This window comes from Platalea leucorodia (genome assembly GCF_965183815.1).
Source record: "Platalea leucorodia genome assembly, chromosome: 23".
Lineage (NCBI taxonomy): Eukaryota > Metazoa > Chordata > Aves > Pelecaniformes > Threskiornithidae > Platalea > Platalea leucorodia.
The window spans coordinates 3,575,858-3,595,322 of NC_138845.1; the positions used below are offsets into that span (position 1 = coordinate 3,575,858).

The 19,465-nt window shown below is 61.6% G+C and overlaps 4 protein-coding genes across 5 annotated transcripts; 3 read left to right on the forward strand and 1 right to left on the reverse strand.

The window, feature by feature from the left end:
• The first annotated feature begins 1,164 nt into the window (after window positions 1-1,164).
• CELA1 (chymotrypsin like elastase 1) lies at window positions 1,165-4,035 on the forward strand. Its single transcript, XM_082332418.1, has 7 exons — window positions 1,165-1,637; window positions 1,729-1,811; window positions 1,912-2,012; window positions 2,273-2,398; window positions 2,484-2,620; window positions 2,908-3,053; window positions 3,142-4,035. Exons 1-7 carry the CDS (start codon window positions 1,595-1,597, stop codon window positions 3,421-3,423), a joined length of 918 nt encoding a protein of 305 aa, XP_082188544.1. The 5' UTR covers window positions 1,165-1,594; the 3' UTR covers window positions 3,424-4,035.
• A 150-nt stretch (window positions 4,036-4,185) lies between these two features.
• On the forward strand, window positions 4,186-10,064 carry BIN2 (bridging integrator 2). Its single transcript, XM_082332382.1, is given in 13 exon segments — window positions 4,186-4,307; window positions 5,445-5,525; window positions 5,687-5,741; window positions 5,901-5,995; window positions 6,149-6,244; window positions 6,312-6,419; window positions 6,510-6,595; window positions 7,968-8,043; window positions 8,279-8,361; window positions 8,680-9,451; window positions 9,638-9,718; window positions 9,851-9,907; window positions 9,909-10,064. Coding segments are annotated over 13 exon segments (1,725 nt in total). The 5' UTR covers window positions 4,186-4,229; the 3' UTR covers window positions 9,966-10,064.
• Window positions 10,065-11,522: 1,458 nt separating this feature from the next.
• Window positions 11,523-14,032, forward strand: SMAGP (small cell adhesion glycoprotein). 2 transcript variants are annotated; one of them, XM_082332425.1, is made up of 4 exons: window positions 11,523-11,590; window positions 13,262-13,331; window positions 13,522-13,596; window positions 13,692-14,032. In XM_082332425.1, the coding sequence occupies exons 2-4, from the start codon at window positions 13,304-13,306 to the stop codon at window positions 13,862-13,864; spliced, it is 276 nt and encodes a 91-aa protein (XP_082188551.1). In that variant the 5' UTR covers window positions 11,523-11,590; window positions 13,262-13,303; the 3' UTR covers window positions 13,865-14,032. The 2 variants fall into 2 exon arrangements, with proteins under 2 accessions (XP_082188551.1, XP_082188550.1); XM_082332424.1 differs by lacking the exon at window positions 11,523-11,590 and having other exon boundaries at window positions 13,254-13,331; window positions 13,519-13,596.
• Window positions 14,033-14,668: 636 nt separating this feature from the next.
• Window positions 14,669-19,140, reverse strand: DAZAP2 (DAZ associated protein 2). Its single transcript, XM_082332423.1, has 4 exons — window positions 19,041-19,140; window positions 17,543-17,664; window positions 16,764-17,006; window positions 14,669-16,061 (listed from the first exon to the last, which is right to left on the reverse strand). Exons 1-4 carry the CDS (start codon window positions 19,051-19,053, stop codon window positions 15,933-15,935), a joined length of 507 nt encoding a protein of 168 aa, XP_082188549.1. The 5' UTR covers window positions 19,054-19,140; the 3' UTR covers window positions 14,669-15,932.
• Between the last annotated feature and the right edge of the window lie 325 nt (window positions 19,141-19,465).

A 19,465-nucleotide genomic window follows, 5' to 3' on the forward strand; every position in this document is an offset into this window, starting at 1 on the left:
GGAGGACGGCGAGCGGCCGCACGGCTCATCCCGCGGGAGGGGGGATCGCGGTTTGGCGTGGCCCTGGGCGGGCGAGGGATTCCCCCCGGTGCTGCCAGGGGAGGGGAGAAGGCTCTCGGATCCGGCCAGGATCCGGCCCTCGCCCGCCGCGGCGCCGCAGGCATCGTGCGGTGCTGCTGCCGGGATGGGAGAAGTTGGGCCTTAGGTATCAGGCTTGATTGGGGGGGGAAACTTAGATTATTTTTTTAATTTTTATTATTATTATTATTATAATACGATGATGATTCCTGGGTGTGATTCTGCTCATCCTCGTGCTGAGCTGGAGGAGGGTTTTTCCCCGGATGGCACAGCTCGAACGCACCGCGGCGTCCTCCCGGGGAGGCTCTCGCCAGCGCCTGGTGAAGATCATCTCCCTCCCCTGGTTTTCTTTACTGTAGCTGCCACTTTCGTTGCCATTTCATTTATAGTGGGGGGCAAAACCCCTCCTGGAAGTGGGGTGGGGTGGGAGAACCTGTCCTTGGATACGCGACCTCGAATAAAGAGATGATTTATTTTGCGGACATCCCGGCTCCGGCTTCCTCCAAGTTCCCACCCCTCCTCTGATTTAATTTCCCTCCATCTTCTTGCACTGGAAACTCCCTTTTGCAGCCCAAAAGTGGGTTTAAAGCCACTTTTGCAATGAGGTGTCGCACGTGGCGTGGTTCGGATTTGGGGTCTCGTCCCTGTGCTGGGATGGAGGCTTCGCTGCTGTCCCTCGCTATGTCCCCTTCTGTGCTGATAAAGCAAATAATCACTTATTTGGAGACTGTTTTACGCATGAAATCTCGTGTTTTCCTTAGAGATAAGAGCAGGAATGCAGCAGGTGCTTTTTTTCTTTCCTTATTTTTTTTTTTTAACTGGGTGAACCGATAATCGCTGCTATTACAAATGCTGTTTTCCAGGGGCTGCTCCGTCAGCAGAGCGAAAACCTCGATGCCGCAGGTTCCCCCCCCGGAACGGCCTCCGTTTCATTTTCAAGGGGGGAAAAAGTAAAACCGTTTTGGCCAGAAATCAGGTTTTTATTACAACCATGTTGGTGTTTCATTTAACCTCAAACTAACGCCCCCGGAGGTCGTGTCCGGCCCCTGCTCCGGGGCTGGGTGGGTTTTTGGAGGGGGTGAAGGTCTTACCCTGCGTTTGCCTCGATTTCCCCATTCCGAGGGCGATGCGGGCACCGTTCTCGTGTTGGATAAAACTCTTGGAGGCATCCTGGGGATAAACGCGATGCGAGAGCTGCCGCTGGGGCAGCCGTGGGGCTCGAGAGCGGGAGAAACTCATGACACCGTTGCCCGAGATGTGCAGAAGAGGGAGATGCAAGGGCAGGGCATCGTCGCCCCGGGGATCTGGGCTGCCTGTCCAAAGCCCAGGGAAACTTGGGGTGCGCCCAGGGTTTTTCGGCCCTGACCTTCAGGGTCGTGTGTGTTTTGGAAAAGGGACCAAGGCTGCTCGATAGGGCCGCATCACCTGCGTTTCTTCCCATCCCTCCTTCTCCATCCCCCCTCAAAGCCGGCGGCGGCGCAGCCCCCGCCGCAGACGATCGCCGCCGCGGTCCAGGATGATGCTGCAGCTCGCGCTCCTCGCCGCCCTCGCCCTCTGCGGTGCGTCCTCCGCGGGAAGCCCTCGGCCTCCTCAGCTACCGACGACCCCCCGCTTGCCGTTCACTCCCCGCCTCCGTCCTCTCTCCCGCAGGGCGCTGCTCCGAGCAGGATCTCGATGGGGTGCAACGGGTGGTCGGCGGGACCGAGGCGCGCGTGGGCACTTGGCCCTCCCAGGTGGGTCCTTCCCGGGGTCAGCCAGCAAATCCCGTGGGGGTCTCATCCCGCCGGGACCATGCGGTGAGACCCCCCCGTGTCTCGCATCCCCCCTCCCCAGATCTCTCTCCAGTATTACTCCAGCGGCAGCTGGCATCACACCTGCGGAGGGTCCCTCATCCGGAGAAACTGGGTGATGACAGCAGCCCATTGCGTGGATCGGTGAGCGGGCACGGGGACCCCCCCTTCCTCTCGTGGAAAAGCCGTTTTTCCACCAAAAACCTTCTCAAGGAGAAATTTTGGCTGCCCCAACCCAGAGAGCAACGGTCCTTTAAAGTCTCTGCTGGTCCTCCACTGAGGGATTACGTGGACCTTCTCTGGAAGCATCTTCTTCTTGCGCTGATTCTTTCCATACCCGCTCACAGTTAAAATAATCATAATTATTTATGGCCTGATCCTGTGTTTTTTCGCCTTCCCGGCAGTAACATGAATTTCCGCGTCGTGGCCGGCGAGCACAACCTCTACGCGAACAACGGCAACGAGCAGGTCTTCAGCGTGAGCAAGATCATCATCCATCCCTACTGGAACAGCAACAACGTCGCTGGGGGGTAACGCACGTGGGGAGGGGGAGTGGGGGGCAGCGCCGCTGGGAACGGGGGGGACCTTGCAACGGCCTCTCCCTCCTCTCGCCAGCTACGACATCGCCCTGATCCGCCTGTCCAGCTACGCCACCCTGAACCAGTACGTGCAGCTGGCGGTCCTGCCCCAGGAGGGGTCCGTCCTGCCCAACGACTACCCCTGCTACATCACGGGCTGGGGTCTCACCCGCAGTGAGTGCCGACGGTCGCCCCGGCCCTAAATCACCCCAAAAACGTGGGAAACGTGGGAAGTTGGATGATATTTTTAAGCCCTTTGAGGTCCCAGGAGGCATCACCCAGGACTTCGCTCCGGGCATGGAGATGCCCAACGTTGGGCGGGGTCGTGCCAAGGTTTGGGGGGATTTTATGCGGGAAAAGGGTCTCGGTGGTGGCTACGGGCTCTGCTTTGGGGGGGGGGGGTCGACAAGCCTTGCAGGTCTTTGCCGGCGCGGCGTTAACCGGCGCTCGGTTGCACGCAGCCAACGGGCAGCTCTCCAGCGTCCTGCTGCAGGCACCCCTGCCCGTGGTGGACTACCAGATCTGCTCCAGCTCCTCCTACTGGGGCTCCACCGTCAAGCCCACCATGGTCTGTGCCGGCGGCGACGGCGTACACTCCGGCTGCCAGGTACGGCCCTGGCATCCCGCTTTCCCCCCCCGCCATCCCACCACCATCCCCGTTCCTCCCATCTCATACGGGTTCCTCGGTCCGGCAGGGTGACTCGGGCGGTCCCCTGCACTGCATGGTGAACAAGCAGTACCAGGTCCACGGCGTCACCAGCTTCGTCTCCAGTCGGGGCTGCAACGTCCAGCGCAAACCCACCGTCTTCACCCGCGTCTCTGCCTACATCTCCTGGATGACGAGCGTAAGGCGACGGCGGGGCTCGGGCGGCCGGAGGCTGAGACCTGGCGCTATCATTGCACCGATGCACGGGCTCTATCCCTGCTCGCCTCAACCGTTGCCTTTCTTCTCCTTCCAGGTGATGGCCCAGAACTGAGCGGTGGCGGGAGAAGAGCCGCGTCCCCGGCTCGGGGGATGGACGTCATCTTCCGCCGCGTTTCGGTCGGAGGGGTGTACAACCCAGAGCCGGCGTCAATAAAATCTGTTCCTCTCTCCGGCGCGCTGGTGGATGCTTTGCCCTGCGGGCCCTTCTCCTCCAAGCCTCAGCAGACTTTTCCCCTCCCATATTCCAGAGCATCCCTTCGGCCGCGTCTCTCCTCTTCCTCGCACCTTAGGAAAGAGCTGGGCGGAAAAGCGACCGGCCCCGCGCTCTCGGGGCAGCCAGAAATTCCTTGGGATAACGGGAAAGGGGAAAATGCTGCAAATCCCTTCCGTGGGCAGCGATGCAGCTCCTTGGGGATGCGGGAGGGATCCAGGGGGACCCAGTCGGGATTTTTCCCTGCCGCTAGCTCCATTCCTCTTCCAAAAACGACCTCTTTGCAATGAGAGATGTTGGATTTGGTGGCTGTTACCGCCTCGCCCCGCAGCTGCGTCCTGGAGGAGCCGACTGTGCCACAACCCCACCTGCCACGGGGATAAAAACCCAGCACCGAAATTGCACCAAAAGCCAAATTTAAACCCAAACCCAGATGCTTGTGGAAGAACGAAGAGGCGGGCGCAGGTTCCCCATCACCCCTTCGGCCGCCCGTGTCGCTGGGTGCGCGGGGGAGCCTTTCCGGGGGGGAGCGCGCCGGGGGGTGCCTGGGTGCTTGGCGGATGCCAGCAGCTGCCTCGCCTCGAACTTCCTCCGCAGCAAACATCAAACCGCAGCGCGCGGCTGCGAGCAGGAACCGAGCTGCAGCCATGGCAGAGAGCAAGAGCGGGGGAGCCGGGCTCTTCGCCAAGCAGGTCCAGAAACGGTTCAGCCGGGCGCAGGAGAAGGTACAGCGCGATGCCCACCCCCCCCCACGCCCAGCCCCCAAATCCCTTATTTTAGTTGACTCTCATTTTTTTTTCCACTCCTGGTGCTGAGGGTGTGGCACAACGGGCACCGCTTGGCACCCGTGGGTGCTCATAGGGTGTTAATTTGGGCGCTGCTGGGTCAACGTCATCGTTGCTCCAAGGCTTTGGGCTTGATGGCATCTCCCCGGAGTCCCTCAAGCTGCTTCGGCAACTACTGGGTTCTCTAAAAGTGGGATTTTTCCAGCCAAAACGCTTTCCGGAGGTTACGGGGGGACGGCGCGCTGCTGGCATGGGGTCCCTTGGGCTGGGCGAAGGCGACGGGCCCCGGTGGGACCTGGCGTGGGGACGGTCCCAGGAACGCCAGCGTAGCCCGCACCGGCCACGCAGGAAGCGAGGGGGAAGGGCTCCGGAAGCGGGCAGAAACGGGGCGATTCTCAGCTGTTTTGGGGCAGTTTGAGGGCGTCTCTTTCCCCTTCTCTCCCCAAAGCAGCAGGCAGCGACTCCCATTTTGGGGGTGATGCGAAGTCCCCCCCACACCAAACCCACACGCTCCCGGGTTTCCTGGCTGGGGCTCGGTGCTAAATTCAGCTCCCCCGTGGCCGTATCAGCCCGGGCCAGGCTCCAGCCGCTTCCCGGCGGGGCAAACCCTTCCCGGACACCCCAAAGCTCCCTCCCGCGCGGCCCCAGCCTCGCCGTGCTCCTGCGGTGGTGGCTCCGGAGGCAGCCTTCGGCCGCAGCTCATCCTCATCCTCGGCACGGTGTCACTCTTGCCTGGCAAGGCAGCACCCAGGGCTTCACTGCACCCGTAGTCAGGTGCATGGATGTTTTGGGGTACATAGGGCTGCACCTATAGGGTTTTATAGGGTGGGGTGATGGGTGAGCACCCAAAACATCACCGTTTTCCTCTGAAAAATAAAAGCACCAAGGCAGGCACCGAAATTTTTCATTCCCCATCCAAATCCCTGCTCGGCATCGGCTCTGCCGGATCCTCAGCATCCCCTCGAGAGGGGCTTCGCCGGGGCTGATCCCGCTCCCCGCCGGGAGGCAGAGCCCGGTGGGCAGCGCCGAGCTCCGGGCTGACGGCATTTCCCATCTCTCCATCTCTCTCCATCCCAGGTTTTGCAGAAATTGGGCAAAACGGTGGAAACCAAAGACGAGCAGTTCGAGCAAAGCGCGTACAACTTCCAGCTGCAGCAGGTCACGCTGGGGAGCGGGGAAAGGGGGGGACGGGGACACCCCTGCGCCATCCCTTGGACCCGCTGCCTCCCGGGGTCCCTCTGTCCCCGGCAGGCTGATGGAAATCACCGCCAGCCCTCGGGGACGGCCCTGACCTGTCCCCTCCTTGCCGTGCTTTGCAGAACGAAGGCAATAAACTCTACAAAGACCTCAAGGCTTTCCTCGGCGCGGTGAAAGGTACGGCACCCCGTCCCCAGAAACATGCCGGGAAAGCCCCGTGGGCACCGCGGAGGAGCTGGGAGGGGGCTGAGCATCGCTGCATTTCTCACCCGGGATAATAAATAATAAAAATAACAAATAACCAATAATATTTTTTGTCCCCTGGCCGGGCTGCAGTGATGCACGAGAGCTCCCGGAAAGTGGCCGAAACGCTGCAGGAGATTTACAGCACCGACTGGGACGGTCACGAGGAGCTGAAAGCCATCGCAGATGTGAGCCCCTTGACGTCCCCCCGCTGTCCCCAGGGGTCCCCTTCGAGCATCGGGGGGGTCCCTGGGGATGCAGCCCGGCATGTACGGCTGGAGGGGAGGCTGGGGGGGGAAGCCGGGCGTTATACCCCTGCTCCCCCTTTCTCCGCCCCGCAGAGCAATGACCTCCTGTGGGACGACTACGAGGCGAAGCTGGCCGACCAAGCCCTGCGGTTGATGGAGAACTACCTGGCTCAGTTCGGGGACTTTAAGGTACCCCCCGTGCACAGCGTCGGGGGGCCGGGGGGCCGGATCCTGGCTCACCTCGCCCCCCGTGCAGGAGCGCATCGCCAAGCGGGGCCGTAAGCTGGTGGACTACGACAGCGCCCGGCATCATCTGGAAGCTCTGCAAAGCGCCAAGAAGAAGGACGAGGCAAAAATCGCCAAGGTTGAGCCTCCCGCGGGACCCCTGCCCGGCACAGCCCCCCACGCCCCGGCCGTGCCGGCAAAGCCATGGCCCCCCCTTCCCTCCCCGCAGGCCGAGGAGGAGTTTAATAAAGCCCAAGCGGTGTTCGAAGACCTGAACAGGGACCTTCGGGAGGAGCTGCCGGTTCTGTATGGCAGGTACCGGCGGTGTCACAGGGGCTGGGGGACACTGAAGGGGCTGGGGGACTTCACAGGGCTGGGGGATATTGCAGGGGCTTGGGGACATCGAAGTGCTGGGGACATCGAAGGGCTGGGGGACATCGAAGGGCTGGGGGACATTGCAGGGCAGGTAGACGTTGTAGGGGTTGGGGGATGTCACAGGGGCTGGGGGACATTGTGGAGGCTGGGGACTTCACAAGGCTGGGGGACATTGCAAGGGCTTGGGGACATCGAAGTGCTGGGGACATCGAAGGGCTGGGGGACATCAAAGAGCTAGGAGTCATTGCAGGGTCTGGGGGACATTGCAAGGGCTGGGGGACATCGAAGGGCTGGGGGACATCAAAGGGCTGGGGGACATTGCAGGGGTCAGGGGATGTCACAGGGGCTGGGGGACATCAAAGGGGTTGGGGGACATTGCAGGGGCTGGGGACTTCACAGGGCTGGGGGACATCGAAGGGGCTTGGGGACATCGAAAGGCTGGGGACATTGCAGGGATCAGGGGATGTCACAGGAGCTGGGGGACATTGCAGGAGCTGGGGGACATTGCCGGGGCTGGGGGATGTCTCAGGGGCTGGGGGACATTGTTGGGCTGGGGGACATCGAAGAGGCTGGGGGACATCAAATGGGTTTGGGGACATCGAAGGGCTGGGGGACATTGCAGGGGTCAGGGCATGTCACAGGAGCTGGGGGACAACGTGGGGCTTGGGGACATCACAGGGGCTGGGGGACATTGCAGGGCTGGGGGACATCGAAGAGGCTGGGGGACATCAAAGGGGTTTGGGGCCATTGCAGGGATTCGGGGACATTACAGGGGCTGGGGGACATTGCAGGGCTGGGGGTGTCACGGGGGCTGGGGGCCATGATCCCACCCAGATGCCGATGGCACCCGCAGCCCCCCCGTGTGCAAGGGGGTGGCAAAGGCAGCCCCCTCCGAGCCCTCTGCGTCCCCTCGAAAAAGCACCAGGTCCCCAAAATCCGGCGGCCGCGCCCCGGGACGTGGGCTGGGTGCGGGGGCTGGCGGCTGGGTGCGGTTCCCCCCACGGCGGGGAAGAAGCGGGGTTTTCTCCCGAAAAGCCACGGCGGTGACACAGCGATGGCCCCCAGGGACTTCGGCCACGGGCGGCTGTGACAGCCGGGAGGTGGCAGCACCATGGCTGCAGCAGGGTGGCCCCAGGGACACACGTCCAGGCCCGCTGTGTCCTCACCCCGAGCGTTTCTGCGCCCTTCCCCATCTCCACGGGGACCCCGGAGGATGGGTGCTCACCCGCGGGGTGCTCAGCCCCCAAACCCCCGTGGGAAACGTGTCGGCACCCCCGACCCCCCACCTCCCGCCGTGTTTTCCCTCCCGCAGCCGCATCGCCTGCTACGTGACCATCTTCCAGAACATCTCCAACCTCCGCGACGTCTTCTACAAGGAGATGAGCAAGGTGGGGGGCAAGGCAGCACCCCAAAACACCTCTCCCCTTGCCCCCCCCCGCCCCAGCAGTCTCATGGCCGTCCCTGGGTGCTTCGCCAGTGCCGGCCACCCGCCTTTCGTCCTCGCTGCTTTTCATTTAATTGAAGAATTTAGAGCTCGATGATGTTCGTGGTGCTGCCGGGTGGTGGGTGGCAGCGGGGGGGCCCCTCTGATGCGTTCCTTTCCCCCCGCCGCTCTCCTTGCAGCTCAACCGCGACCTCTACGAGGTGATGAGCAAACTGGACAAGCAGCACTCCAGCAAAGTCTTCATCATTAAAGGTGTCCCCAGGTAAAGGAGCGGGCGAGCTCCGGCGGGGTGGGGGGCTTCAAATGGCTGAATCGCCTCCCCCCACCCCAAAAAGCCGAGGGGTGATGCAGCCCCCCCAGTCCGATGGTCCTGGGATGGGCGAGCATCTCCCGACGCTGGGTTGAAGGCGCTTTGGTGGTGCTGGGTTAATTAATTCGGGTCGTTTGCCGATCGCACCGGATGGGGAAGCATCACCAGCAAGCCGGGGCGGTGACGCCGTGCTGCCATGCGTCCCCAGGGATGATGCTGGTGGGACGTGCCGGAGCGGGGCTTAACCCCCTCTGTCCTCCCTCCACGCAGCAACCGGCGCTCGCTGGTCATCTCCTCGCCGGTCAGCCCCCCGGCCATGTTCCCCTGCCCGGGGAAGGCACCAGACTGGCAGCCCGTGGCGGAAGCAGAGGCGACGGCAGAGTCCCCTGGGGTGGGCAGCGGTGCCACCGACACCGTCTCCAACGGGGAACTGGGTGCTGCCATCCCCGGCCCGCCGCCGGCTTCGCCCGCCAGCGGTGGGTCCCTGTCGGAGACGGCGTCGGTCTCCAGCGAGGAGGCCCCAGAGCCCGGCCCCAGCCCCGAAGCTCCGTCCTGCGAGCAGGGGACATCAGTGGCAGCCGCGGAGCCGGGCGCCAGCTCTCCCCGGCTCACCGAAAGCCAGGGGCCGGAGCCGGCGGGGGCTGCCGGCGGGGCGCAGGTCGGGGCCGAGGGCATCGCCGCCTCCCTGGCGTCGCTGATTTTATCTGAGGCGATTGCCCAGGCTGCCAGCGCGGCGCCACCGGAGCTGGGAAACGCTGCAGCCTCGCCGGAGGCGAGCGAAGCCCCGGCTGCCGCAGGGGACCCCCGTCAGCTGGGCGGCACGGCCACCAACGGCGAGGGTCAGGCATGGCCCCGGGAGCCGCTGTCCCCCGCCCCGGCTGTCCCCTGCGATGCCCCAGGTCCCACGGCAGAGGCACCGGCGTGTGCGTCCCCGGGCGGCGGGCAGGAGCCGTGCCGGCTCGGCGGTGCCGCGGGCGAGCACAGCGACTCCGAGGAGAGCATGGAGGTGATGGACATCGAGCCAAAGGTGGCCAAAACTCAGGTGAGAAAGTTCTGGTGCTGGGAGGGGAGACACCGTGGTGGGGGCCGCATCCGCGCCCCGTGACGGCAGGGGGATGCCCGGCTCGTTCGGAGACCCAACCCCTGCTGGGGGGGATCCGGTGGGGCCGCGGGGCTGGGGGGGTCCATGGGACACATCCAGCCCGGTGCGACGCTCCTCTGCTGGCAGATGGGGCTAGATCTGGCTCTCGACGCGGCACCAAGCGGCTGCCCCGGGGACGGCGGTGCCCCCTCTGGCTCCCCAGCCGAGGTGGGTGCAGCGGTGCTGCGGGGGGAGACGCCGACCCCCCCCAGCCGGACTCGGGCCTTCTTGGGTCCGCGTTAGTCAAAACACGTGGTCTCCATCCCAGCCGGCTCGGCGTCACCTCTGTGTCTCTCCCAGGAGCAGGGCTGTCCCGGGACGCCGGAGCAGGACACGAGCCAGGACGTGAGCCGGGACCCCCCCCCCAGCAGCGGACCCCCCCCAGGACCCCACCGAGACCCTCACCTCCCTGTGAGCCCGGCACGGGAAACGGGCGTCTTACGCTGCCGCCGGCACATAACTTTGTTTCCCCATAACCGTCCCGTGCTTCCCGCCCCCCATCCCCTCCGAAATAAAGGCAGAAAAGGTGGCGAGAGGAGCACGACGATGCCGGCGAGGCCGAATCTCCGTCGTGCCGAAGCCCAGCGCCGGCTGGGCTGGGGGGGCCACGGGGAGCGCCGGGGGGTCCCCGCCTGCGGGTTGACGGCAGCCAAATCCGGGTGCGGGAGGGATTTGTTGCCCTGCTCTCTCCCGGCACCTGATGCTGCCGTGACTCAGGAAAAAGGCGTCGAGCCGGTTTCACCGGCTGCTGGAAAATGTGCTGCCATGCAAAAAGCCAAAAAAAAAAGCGATTTTTCCCCTCCGTGCTGCAAAATTCCCCCATTCTGAAGCAAAAACCCCGTTGCCAATCGCTGCGGGTTGATGGCATCCAAATCCGGGTGCGGGAGGGATTTGTCGCCCTGCTCTCTCCCGGCACCTGATGCTGCCGTGACTCAGGAAAAAGGCGTCGAGCCGGTTGCACCGGCTGCTGGAAAATGTGCTGCCATGCAAAAAAACAACAACAAAGTGATTTTTCCCCTCCGTGCTACAAAATTCCCCCGTTCCGAAGCAAAAACCCCATTGCCAATCGCCGCCCCGGTGCAAGAGCTTGCGTCGCCGCCCCGATGCACGGGGATGGGCTGGCTCCTCGGCGAGAGAAGGGTTAACAGGGGAGGGATTTCTGGGGTTTTATCGTCCTTGCAGCCGGACTGGAAAGGTGAGGCAGGAAAAGGGCAACGCCTTCGCCTGGGCGAGACTCGGAGCCGCACATGGTGCCGGCGGCCGCTCGCCCCGGCACAGCAGGCGCAGGTAAGAGCTGGGGTGGGGGGGATGTGGCTCCTGGGGCGACCGCCCCCCAAAAAATTCACTGGTCCCCAGGAGGTTTGGAGGGGTTTGGATGCATTGGGCACGTGGGTTTGCACGGGGAGGCAACCGAGTCGTGCCACGAGGGCCGGCGAAGTGCGGCTGGTTTTGGGGAGAAGCCGAAATGTCGGCTCTCGGCCGGGTGTTTTCCGGTCGGATTTCAGGCGAGCGGGAAGGGAAAAGGCCTGATCCTGCTACGGCGCGAGCCGGAAAGCAGAAAAGCCAGCGGGAAAGCTGAGCGCATCGCAGGGCAGGGCAACACGTCGCTGCCGGGGGACCCATCCCGGGGTGACGGAGGAGAAATGGGGGTGAGCAGGCTGCGGGGATGGTTTGCTCATCCCGTCCTCCATCCGCCGGGAATGGGAACGGGAACGGGGGGCCGCGAAGGCGCCGCTGAGCATCCCCGATGGCAGGCTGCGCTCGACGGAGCTTTTCGGGAGCAAAGCTGCGGGGCGAGGAGGGTTTCGCTGTGGGAACGGCTCTGGAGTAACTTGGCCCGAGAGCAAGAATGAGGAAGATTATGGGGTTTTTGTTGTTTGTTTTTTTTTTTTACAACCCCTGCGTCGCTTTAAAAAACACGGAATACGGATCCAGCGTGCTGGGGAAGTGAGTCACCCACCCCCCATCAGCCCCCCGGCACGGCCGCCGCGGACGCCCGGAGGCTCCGACAGCGTGGCGGCTGGATCCCGGCCCGGCAAGGTAACCCTGGCGCTGCAAAATATCCCGTGGTTTTCCGTGCCGCGGAGCACGGGGCTCCTTCCCGGTTGGTTTTGGCAAGCTCCTTCCCGTGATCCCAAGGCGGGAGCAGCGAGGGGGTGATGCAACGCGGGGAGCTTCGCTTTCACACCCGCTGATATTTTGATGCTGCAGCAAGTCTTTCCCCCAGCTCAAATTTGGTTTCAACCTTTGCTGGGTCGCAGGACTCCGTTTTCCAGCCGCCGTGGGCGTGAAACTGGTTTGTGTTTGCCGCTGGCAAAGCCGACGGCTTCCCAAGAAGCCCTCTCCCCGAGGCACCCGGCTTGCACCGGCTCCCTTGCCATCAAGCGGCGCCTTTTCCCCTTTTCCCTGAAATCCCAACCTTATGTTTTTGGGGAAATTTGACCCCTTTTTTTGCTCCAAAGCCACCCAAGCAGCTGCTGTGGGAAGGTTGCCGTTGGCTTTGGCAATCGTGTGTAGCTCCCCGACGCCTGGCCGTCGCTGCCGGAGGAGCCCGATGAGCTTTAAAGCAAAGCTGGGTTTAATGCAAAGTTGGGTTTAAAGCAAAACTGTGATTAATGCAAAGCTGGGTTTAAAGCAAAGCTGGGTTTAAAGCAAAGCTGGGTTTAATGCAAAGCTGGGTTTAAAGCCAAACCCTGATTAATGCAAAGCTGGGTTTAAAGCAAAACCATGTTTAATGCAAAGCTGGGTTTAATGAGTTGGTGGCTTGTGCCAGCCTGAGCTTGAGGCGGGGGGGAGTTGTCGTGATCCGGGGGAGCTGCCGCAGACTTGGGGTCCCGGCCGCCGGCTGGCGGGAGCGGGGTCCCACGCCCATCCGTGCACGCTGCTGGGAAGGGGGCAAACCGTTTTCCCAAATTCCTGTGACTCTGTAAGCCCAAACGTTTGCACCCTGGTAGCACTGGAAAGCAAAAGCTGCTGTTGTAAGGGATGTTTTGCAAACACCTGGCAGCACCGTGAGTCACAAGGGCACGGTGGGACAGCCAGGACGGGGCCGGATCCTGAGAAATTCATCCCGTTTCCAAGATCCGGGAGGTCGCCGGCAGGGTTAGCGTCGCCCCGTCCTCGTGAGATGCATCCTGACGGCACGGCACGGCCGCGCACGGGCTCCCCGCTCCTGGCCCGCGTCCATGCTCCCGTGGTTAAATTTCCTCTTTTTTTTAAAAAAAAAAAAAAAGAAAAAATTACATTTTATTTGCTCCTGACATCTAGCGGCGCGGCTCCGCAGAGCCGCTGAGTCACTCGTGCCCGAGCGCCGGAGCCATTGCAGAACCCATTTTTTGGGGGGGTTACAAAGGTCCATCCACCTCGGGCGAAGCCGCCGAGGTCGGTTTAGCGGCTGCCGGTCCGGCTGCTTTTTGCAGGCGAAACGTTACGGCTGCGGCATCAACCTCGGGACCCTGATGGGAGCACTCGCAAGGATTTACGGGCAATTTGAAGCTCTCAAAGTTTGAGAGGGAATTGCAGAGTCGGTGGCTGGTTGTTCCCTGCCTTCGCTAGCTTCGTCGCCTTCCCGCGAGCCCGGCTCCTCTCCATCAGCCCGAATAAAACCTTCGCTTTGATTAGTGCTGCGCCGCCGCCGGCATCCCCCCTCGCGGCTGTGCCCTTTGGGGTGTTGCGTGTGAATTTCTCACTTTTATTCCTTTTTTTTGGTAGTTCTGAAGGACCCCGGACCTTGGCCTGGAAGGAGCCGATGCGATGGAAGCTCAGCCCGCTCTGACTGCAGGTGAGCGTCCCAGGACGGCTTTGCCGGGCTGTTCGTGCCGTATCATCCTCGGCAAGACCTTGCACGGGGCCACCGCGTGCCCCGTCCGGCTAAGCCTGGCTCAGCCGGGTCAGGACGAGCCTGGCTCAGCCAGGTCAGGACCAGCCCGCCTCACCTTCTCCTCTCTCCCTCCCCTGGGTTGATGAAGAAGAGCTGACCACCCCCCTCCTGAAGAAGGCTCACACCCCACCTCTCCATGAGGACGCCAACACCGTGGTCATCGCAGGTAGGGGCTCGCCTTGCCGGACCCACCCCACGTACAGCTCGGTACCGACCGCTCGGGGCTAAACCCTGCTCCTCTCTCTGCCTTCTCGCCGGCAGTGGTCATCACCCTGGTCTTCCTCACCCTGCTGACGGTCCTGGTGGTGATCATCATCTACCTGTACAGAAACAAAGGCAGCTACCTCACCTACGAGCAGCCGGCGGCAGAGGCCGACGTGTCGGTGCAGATGGAGGACGCTCCATCCAAAGAGAAAGAAGAGTATTTTATCTAAGCCCCGGGTCCAGCGCGCGCCTCTCTGACGCACTCAGGTTGCCCGAATTCCCTGGATTGGGGACCTCCAAGCTGCTTTTTTTTTTTTCCCCTTAATTTATTAAGCCAACTATGGAAGGAAAAATAAATAGGGGTGTGGCAGAGCTTTGCCCATCGCTGCCCGGAGCAGACCCAGGGCAGGGATCACTTCAGCTCGGAGGAGAGCGGGCACGGCCGCGCTCCGGCTGCCCGCACCCACCCCATCTCCTCCCTTCGGTGCTTTCTAATACAGCCCAGTGACGAACGCCTGAAGAGTCGCTGTCGTTTTCTTTTTCCTTCTCTCACAAAACAATGAAGTTCTGCTGCTTCAGGGTGGGGTAATTAGCACGGCCGATTTGGAGGCTAAGGTTAAGCGCACGTAAAACGGGCTGACGGATGGTGCGAGTTACAGAAAGCCCCGCTGCAGGCTGGGAAGCGCGTCCCTGCCCCTGAGAGGCGCGAGGGCTGCGGGCAATCCGAAGCGGAGCAGGTTTGCTTCGGCTGCAGAGCCGGCTTTCGCGCCGGCACGTAGGCTCCGGCAGGCAGAGAGGCCGGTTTTCCCCTGCTTTTGCTACGCAGGACGGGGCGAGGAGCAGCTCCAGCCGTCCCCTCCTCTGCGCCCGTCTCGAGGGCAGTTCCTCCTTTAAATCAAACCCGAAAAAAAAAAAACCCAAACCCAAAGGAGGAAGTTCACAAAATAGCAGCGAAGAGGAAATAAGTGAAGAAACCCTAAGGCTTGCGATGGGCAGGAGCCAAGGGGTTTTATTTGAGGTCTGATGCAAATTTGCTACTTGATTCAAATTTTCAAAATAGTCTTTATTCTACTTTTTTTTAGTATAAAAAAATCCACAAGTTAAGTGCACCACAGTGTATACAGAGAGAGACGTAATGCTGAACTTTCGTAACAGTCAGTCGTATGGTTAAACACAACATATACAAGACACAGATTTAGATTAAACTGAAACCTCAAGATAAAATATATTTGAATCTGATCTTTTTCTTCATAAAACAAAACAAAACAAAAAAAAACCCAAAACACTGAGGATCCCTGAAATATTCTTCTTAACCCTAATAAGACTTCATTATACCCAAGTCATTTTGAAAGTACGCGTTCGGAAAACAACCCATTAACCAAGCTCATTTGCGTGTCGATGGAGAGTTGCTACACAGCCTCGGACGGATGGTAACCAGCCTCTCTGTTTGAACAACAGCCTTAAGGAGTTTTGGCGTCAAGACACCAGGTTGAGTTTAAAAAAAAAAAAAAACAAAACCCAAAAAAAGACGTTTGTTTATTAAGCATCGTTCTAAAAGCCTAGTTAGCATCGAATGAAATGTTCAAACATGAGTTGCATTGTGTTTCTGGCACCAAAGCATGGCTTTGATTAGATCTAATGTGCAAAGAAATCCAAGATTACTTGGAGTGTATAAAAAAAAAAAAAAATCCCATGATACGCGCCAGCTGCATACCTTCCGGGAGGAAAATGACAGGCGAATGTGAGCACGGAGTGCTTCGAGGGATCCGTTCTAGAGTGAGGTCGGGAAGAAAGAAGCGCCAAGGTGCCCTCCCCGCTCCTGGGAAGTGAAGTTTGCCTCGCCTTCTCCCCAGCACCTCCGCTGGGGAAACCTGGGCGGTTTGGGGCTCCGGGTCCAGCGGACTGGCACGACCCCGAAGGGACGGCGAAACCGGATCCGCGCCCTCCCCAAAGCCAGCGTACAGGGAGCCGATGGATAAAAGCTCAGCGCTGCGGTGTTACTCCAGTGAAATGAAGGGAAGAGGCAGGGCTGCTGAGCTCACATTCGTTTCGTGAACGAATCCCCCCCCTCCCCGTTTGAGCAGAGGCACCGCTATCGTTAACAGGGTTTCTTCTTTCGCTCGAAAGCGCCTGCGGGGCCGGGTACCAAACCAGGAAGACACCTCACCGCTGTGTGCCTAATCTGCAACTTCAGGTTAATATGGACTAAAGCAGTTACATCGTGAGAAGTGCTGACGATATGTGATGTCTTTCCTTACACAAATGTAGCCCCCCCTCTCCCCCCTTCCCCTTCCTTCTTCACCAGATAGTGTAGCCGCCGTCTGAGCCTCCCAGGAAGAAGTTTCCCTTCCGTTGCGTCACCAAGACGTTGGCTCCCTGCATGACGGCCAGCTGGGCGGCGTTGGGGGGACAGCCAGGAGGGGGGGGCTGGAAGAGAGAGAAAGGAGAGGCGGGAGGAAAGCTGAGGGCAGGGCCGCGACGGGAGCTGGCACAAAGCCACCGTGGGCTGCAGGGACCCAGAAACCTCCCAGGCGATGGCCCCGTCACTCGCGACCGAGCAAAGATTGAGCAACAGAGCCCAGGAGCTGATGGGGAACGCTCGGTTCCTCGTCCGCGCCCTGCCCTCTCTTTTCGGAGCCCGCGGCGCATGCGGCTGACCCTGGCTTTTTGCCCAGGCAGAGGAGCCCGGGAGCTGTGGAACAAGATCTTCACGTGGCCGGGAGCCACGGGTGGAAAGTCCAGGGGAGCAGGAACCTCCCACAGCTCCACCGTAGCATGGAAAGAGGCCAAGTCTGTGTTTGGGGCCAGGGAAAGTCAGGTCACCAAGCAGCCCTACCGGCTTGCCTCCCCACAAAGCACATTGCGCCGTGGCCCCCAGGCCGAATCGGGGCTAGCGCTGGCCATTTTGCTGTGAGCCAGAACCACCTGAGAGCCTACATGGCTCCAGAACCACAGGTTGACCAGAGACAGCAAACCCTCAGCATGAAAGTAGGAGCCTACTCTTCTCCCCAACGATGGATCGGGTAAAAAATATGTTTTTCTCAGAAAACAAAGGACATCTCCCCCACTGCCGTCTGCGAACCTCTAACGCTGAAGCACGCAGGGTTTTGAGGCCACATTTATACTTACAGGGATGCTGGCTGTGCCACCAGCCCCAAACCTTGCTCCAGCATCAAAGCCACTTTCGACGAGGACTGTCGAGCCCGGAGGATAAACCGGTCCCACGGGGTAATACGCCATCGGGACCGAGGAGCCGATCGGACCCACGGCCACAGACTGGGCCATGGGCAGGAAGACGGAGGCGCCGGGATACGCCGCAGACATTGTAGGTACGGTGGCAGCCCCCAGAGGCACGAAGCTGGGACGGTAAAGCTGAGGAAAAAAATAAACAAAAAAGCTGTGCCAGCAAGTTGAGAGACTTGTTATTCCCCACAGCCAGTGCTTATTCAGCCTTGCTGTCAGAGCACGAGCCCCGACGTCGACTTTCACCCTCCTGCTCGCAGAAGGGAATCCCCTTCCCTGAGCGCTCCCTGTGGGGTATGGTAAAAGGATTTTTCCCACTGTTGGAGACAGTTTTCCCCCGCTGCCTGCAAGAATCCAACTAAGGGAGATTATATCATATTATTATTATTATTATTATTATTATTATTATTATTATTATTATTATTATTATTATTATTATTTTAGGTGTGTTTAGAGCTACAGGTGAGCTAAATTTGTCACCTTAACTCAAGCTTTGAACATTTGTCACTTTGAGTGGATGATTCACATCTCGTCCAAGAGAACGCGGGGACTGACCGCTGCCCAGCAGTACGAGCAGCAAACGAGTCCTCCAGGCCAAAAAAAGAAATTACGGTAGCTATAAAGTTTTTTTTTAAAGTAAACCTTCGGAGAAGGAGCCCGCCTACCTCGGAATAAGCAGGAGGTGCGTCCGTGTAGGGCGGCGGCTGCGGAAGGGGCATAGTCTGTGGGTACACGGCGGGGTTGGCCGGGGACTGGACGGGGTAGGAGGGCTGGGTGGGATATTGTCCTGCGGGAAAGAGGAGAAGTCAGGCCGAGGCAGGACCGGAGCCGCCGACGAGTTGCTTTTTTTTTTTTCCGGAAAGCCCCATTTCTTAATTGTCACGTGAGCAGAAGGGAGTATCAGCTCTTGGAGCGTCCACGCACGATGAACGCGTGGGTGATCGACGCCCCCCCGAGCGCAGATGCCCGCTGACTTCGGCACTTCGGTCCACGGCAAAAACAAAAGCGAGAGTTAAAATATCGTTTGCCGGAACTGGGAGCAATGAGAAGGCAGGAAGCCCGGCAAAGGAAAAAACAACAATAATAAACTAAATTATTCTGGGTCGTAGCCAGTGCTCAGACTCGCAAATTCTTAAACCGAAACCAAAATCAACCGGACCCGATGCCTGCACCCCCCCGCCGCGCGGCCTTTCGCGGTTTTGGGGGGCAAAGGCGCGGCGGCGTTGGGGCGCCCGTTCTCCCACGCGACGGGGCCGATGTCCGGCCGCGGCCGGGTGACATCGCCCCCGCTCTGACGAAGCCCGGGGGGTTTAACGAGCTCCCACTCCGGCCCCTTCCCCTGTTGGGGTCCCCCCAGCCCCTCCTGGGCCGGGATGGGGGCCATTAGGCTGCAGGAGCCCCCCCATGGGTGCCCCCCACCCCGCTCCCCTCCGCCTGGGTCTTTTGGGGGGTCTCAACCCCCTCAGCCGCCCCCGACGCTGCGCCCTGGGGGGGTGGGGGGTCCCCCTGATCCAGCTCCCCCTAATGCACGGGGGTCCCACCTGGGGGTGTCGTCCCCCCCGTAACGAGGGGGTCTCACCCACTCCAACCCAGGGGGTCCCCCCCAGCCGCCCCCCCAGGCAGTGGGGTCCCCCTTCCGCCACCCAAGGGTGCCCCCGCGGTGCAGGGGCTCTCCCCCACCCCCCCCGGCCCCCGTTACGTCACCCGGGGGGGGTCTCCCCCCATTACATCACCCAGGGGGTCTCCCGCACTCTGCCATGAAATGGGGGCCCCCCTTACGTCATCCGGGGGATCCCCTACGTCAGCAGGGGGGGTCTCCCCCACCTCGGCTCGCCCTCCGCGCATGGAATGGGGACCCCTTACGTCACGCGTGGGTCACCCCTACGTCACGGGGGTCCGTGTGTCGTAGTCCCCCCCCCCCCCCCCGGTGCTCGGCGCTCACAGGGTTAAGGCCGCGCCGAGGCGCGCGGCGCCATGGCGACCCGCGCGCCCGCCCCCCCGCCCCGCTGCCATTGGCCGCCCGGCGCCCGCGCGGCCCCGGCCCGCTCGCGCGGTCACGCGCTGCGGCGCCGCCCTTAAAGGCGCCGCGGCCCGGGGCGGCGCGGCCCGAAGCGGGTGGGGGGGCTGCCGGTAAAAGGGGGGGGGGCGCGGCCCGGTCCTTGCCTTTGCCGTTCATGGCGGCGGCGGGGGCGGCGCTGGCGGCGGCGACGGCGGCGGCTCCCGCTCTGCCCGCGCCGCGCGCTTCCTGCTCGGTGTCACCGCGGCGCCGGGGGGGGGGGGGGGGGGCGGGGGGGGAGGGAAGGGGGCGGGGCCGGGAGGGGGCAGGAAGCGGGTGCCGCGCGCATGCGCGCGTCGCGGCGTCCTCGGGCTCTTAAAGGGGCCGCGGAAGGGGAGGGGTCTCGAGTGGGGCCTGGGGCAGGGAGGGTGGGGGTCCAGGGTAAGGCCTGGAGGGGAGGCGGGGTGGGGGGGCTCCCCAGGCAGGAGCGGGGAGCAGATGGGGCCTAGGGGTGAAGGGAGAGCCTCGACAGGGCCTGGAGTAGTGGGGAGGCCCCAGGTAGGGGTGAGGGGAGCCCCTAAGCAGGGTCTAG

Coding starts and splice junctions, on each gene's coding strand:
- CELA1 (XM_082332418.1), top strand. CDS start 1,595: ATGATGCTGCAGCTCGCGCTCCTCGCCGCCCTCGCCCTCTGCG. Junction 1,812..1,911: donor TGGGCACTTGGCCCTCCCAG/GTGGGTCCTTCC, acceptor CCCCCTCCCCAG/ATCTCTCTCCAGTATTACTC. Junction 3,054..3,141: donor GCGTACACTCCGGCTGCCAG/GTACGGCCCTGG, acceptor TCGGTCCGGCAG/GGTGACTCGGGCGGTCCCCT.
- SMAGP (XM_082332424.1), top strand. CDS start 13,304: ATGGAAGCTCAGCCCGCTCTGACTGCAG. Junction 13,332..13,518: donor TCAGCCCGCTCTGACTGCAG/GTGAGCGTCCCA, acceptor GGGTTGATGAAG/AAGAGCTGACCACCCCCCTC. Junction 13,597..13,691: donor CAACACCGTGGTCATCGCAG/GTAGGGGCTCGC, acceptor TCTCGCCGGCAG/TGGTCATCACCCTGGTCTTC.
- DAZAP2 (XM_082332423.1), bottom strand. Junction 17,007..17,542: donor CACCTCCTGCTTATTCCGAG/GTAGGCGGGCTC, acceptor TTTTTTCCTCAG/CTTTACCGTCCCAGCTTCGT. Junction 16,062..16,763: donor GTGGCACAGCCAGCATCCCT/GTAAGTATAAAT, acceptor TCTCTCTTCCAG/CCCCCCCCTCCTGGCTGTCC.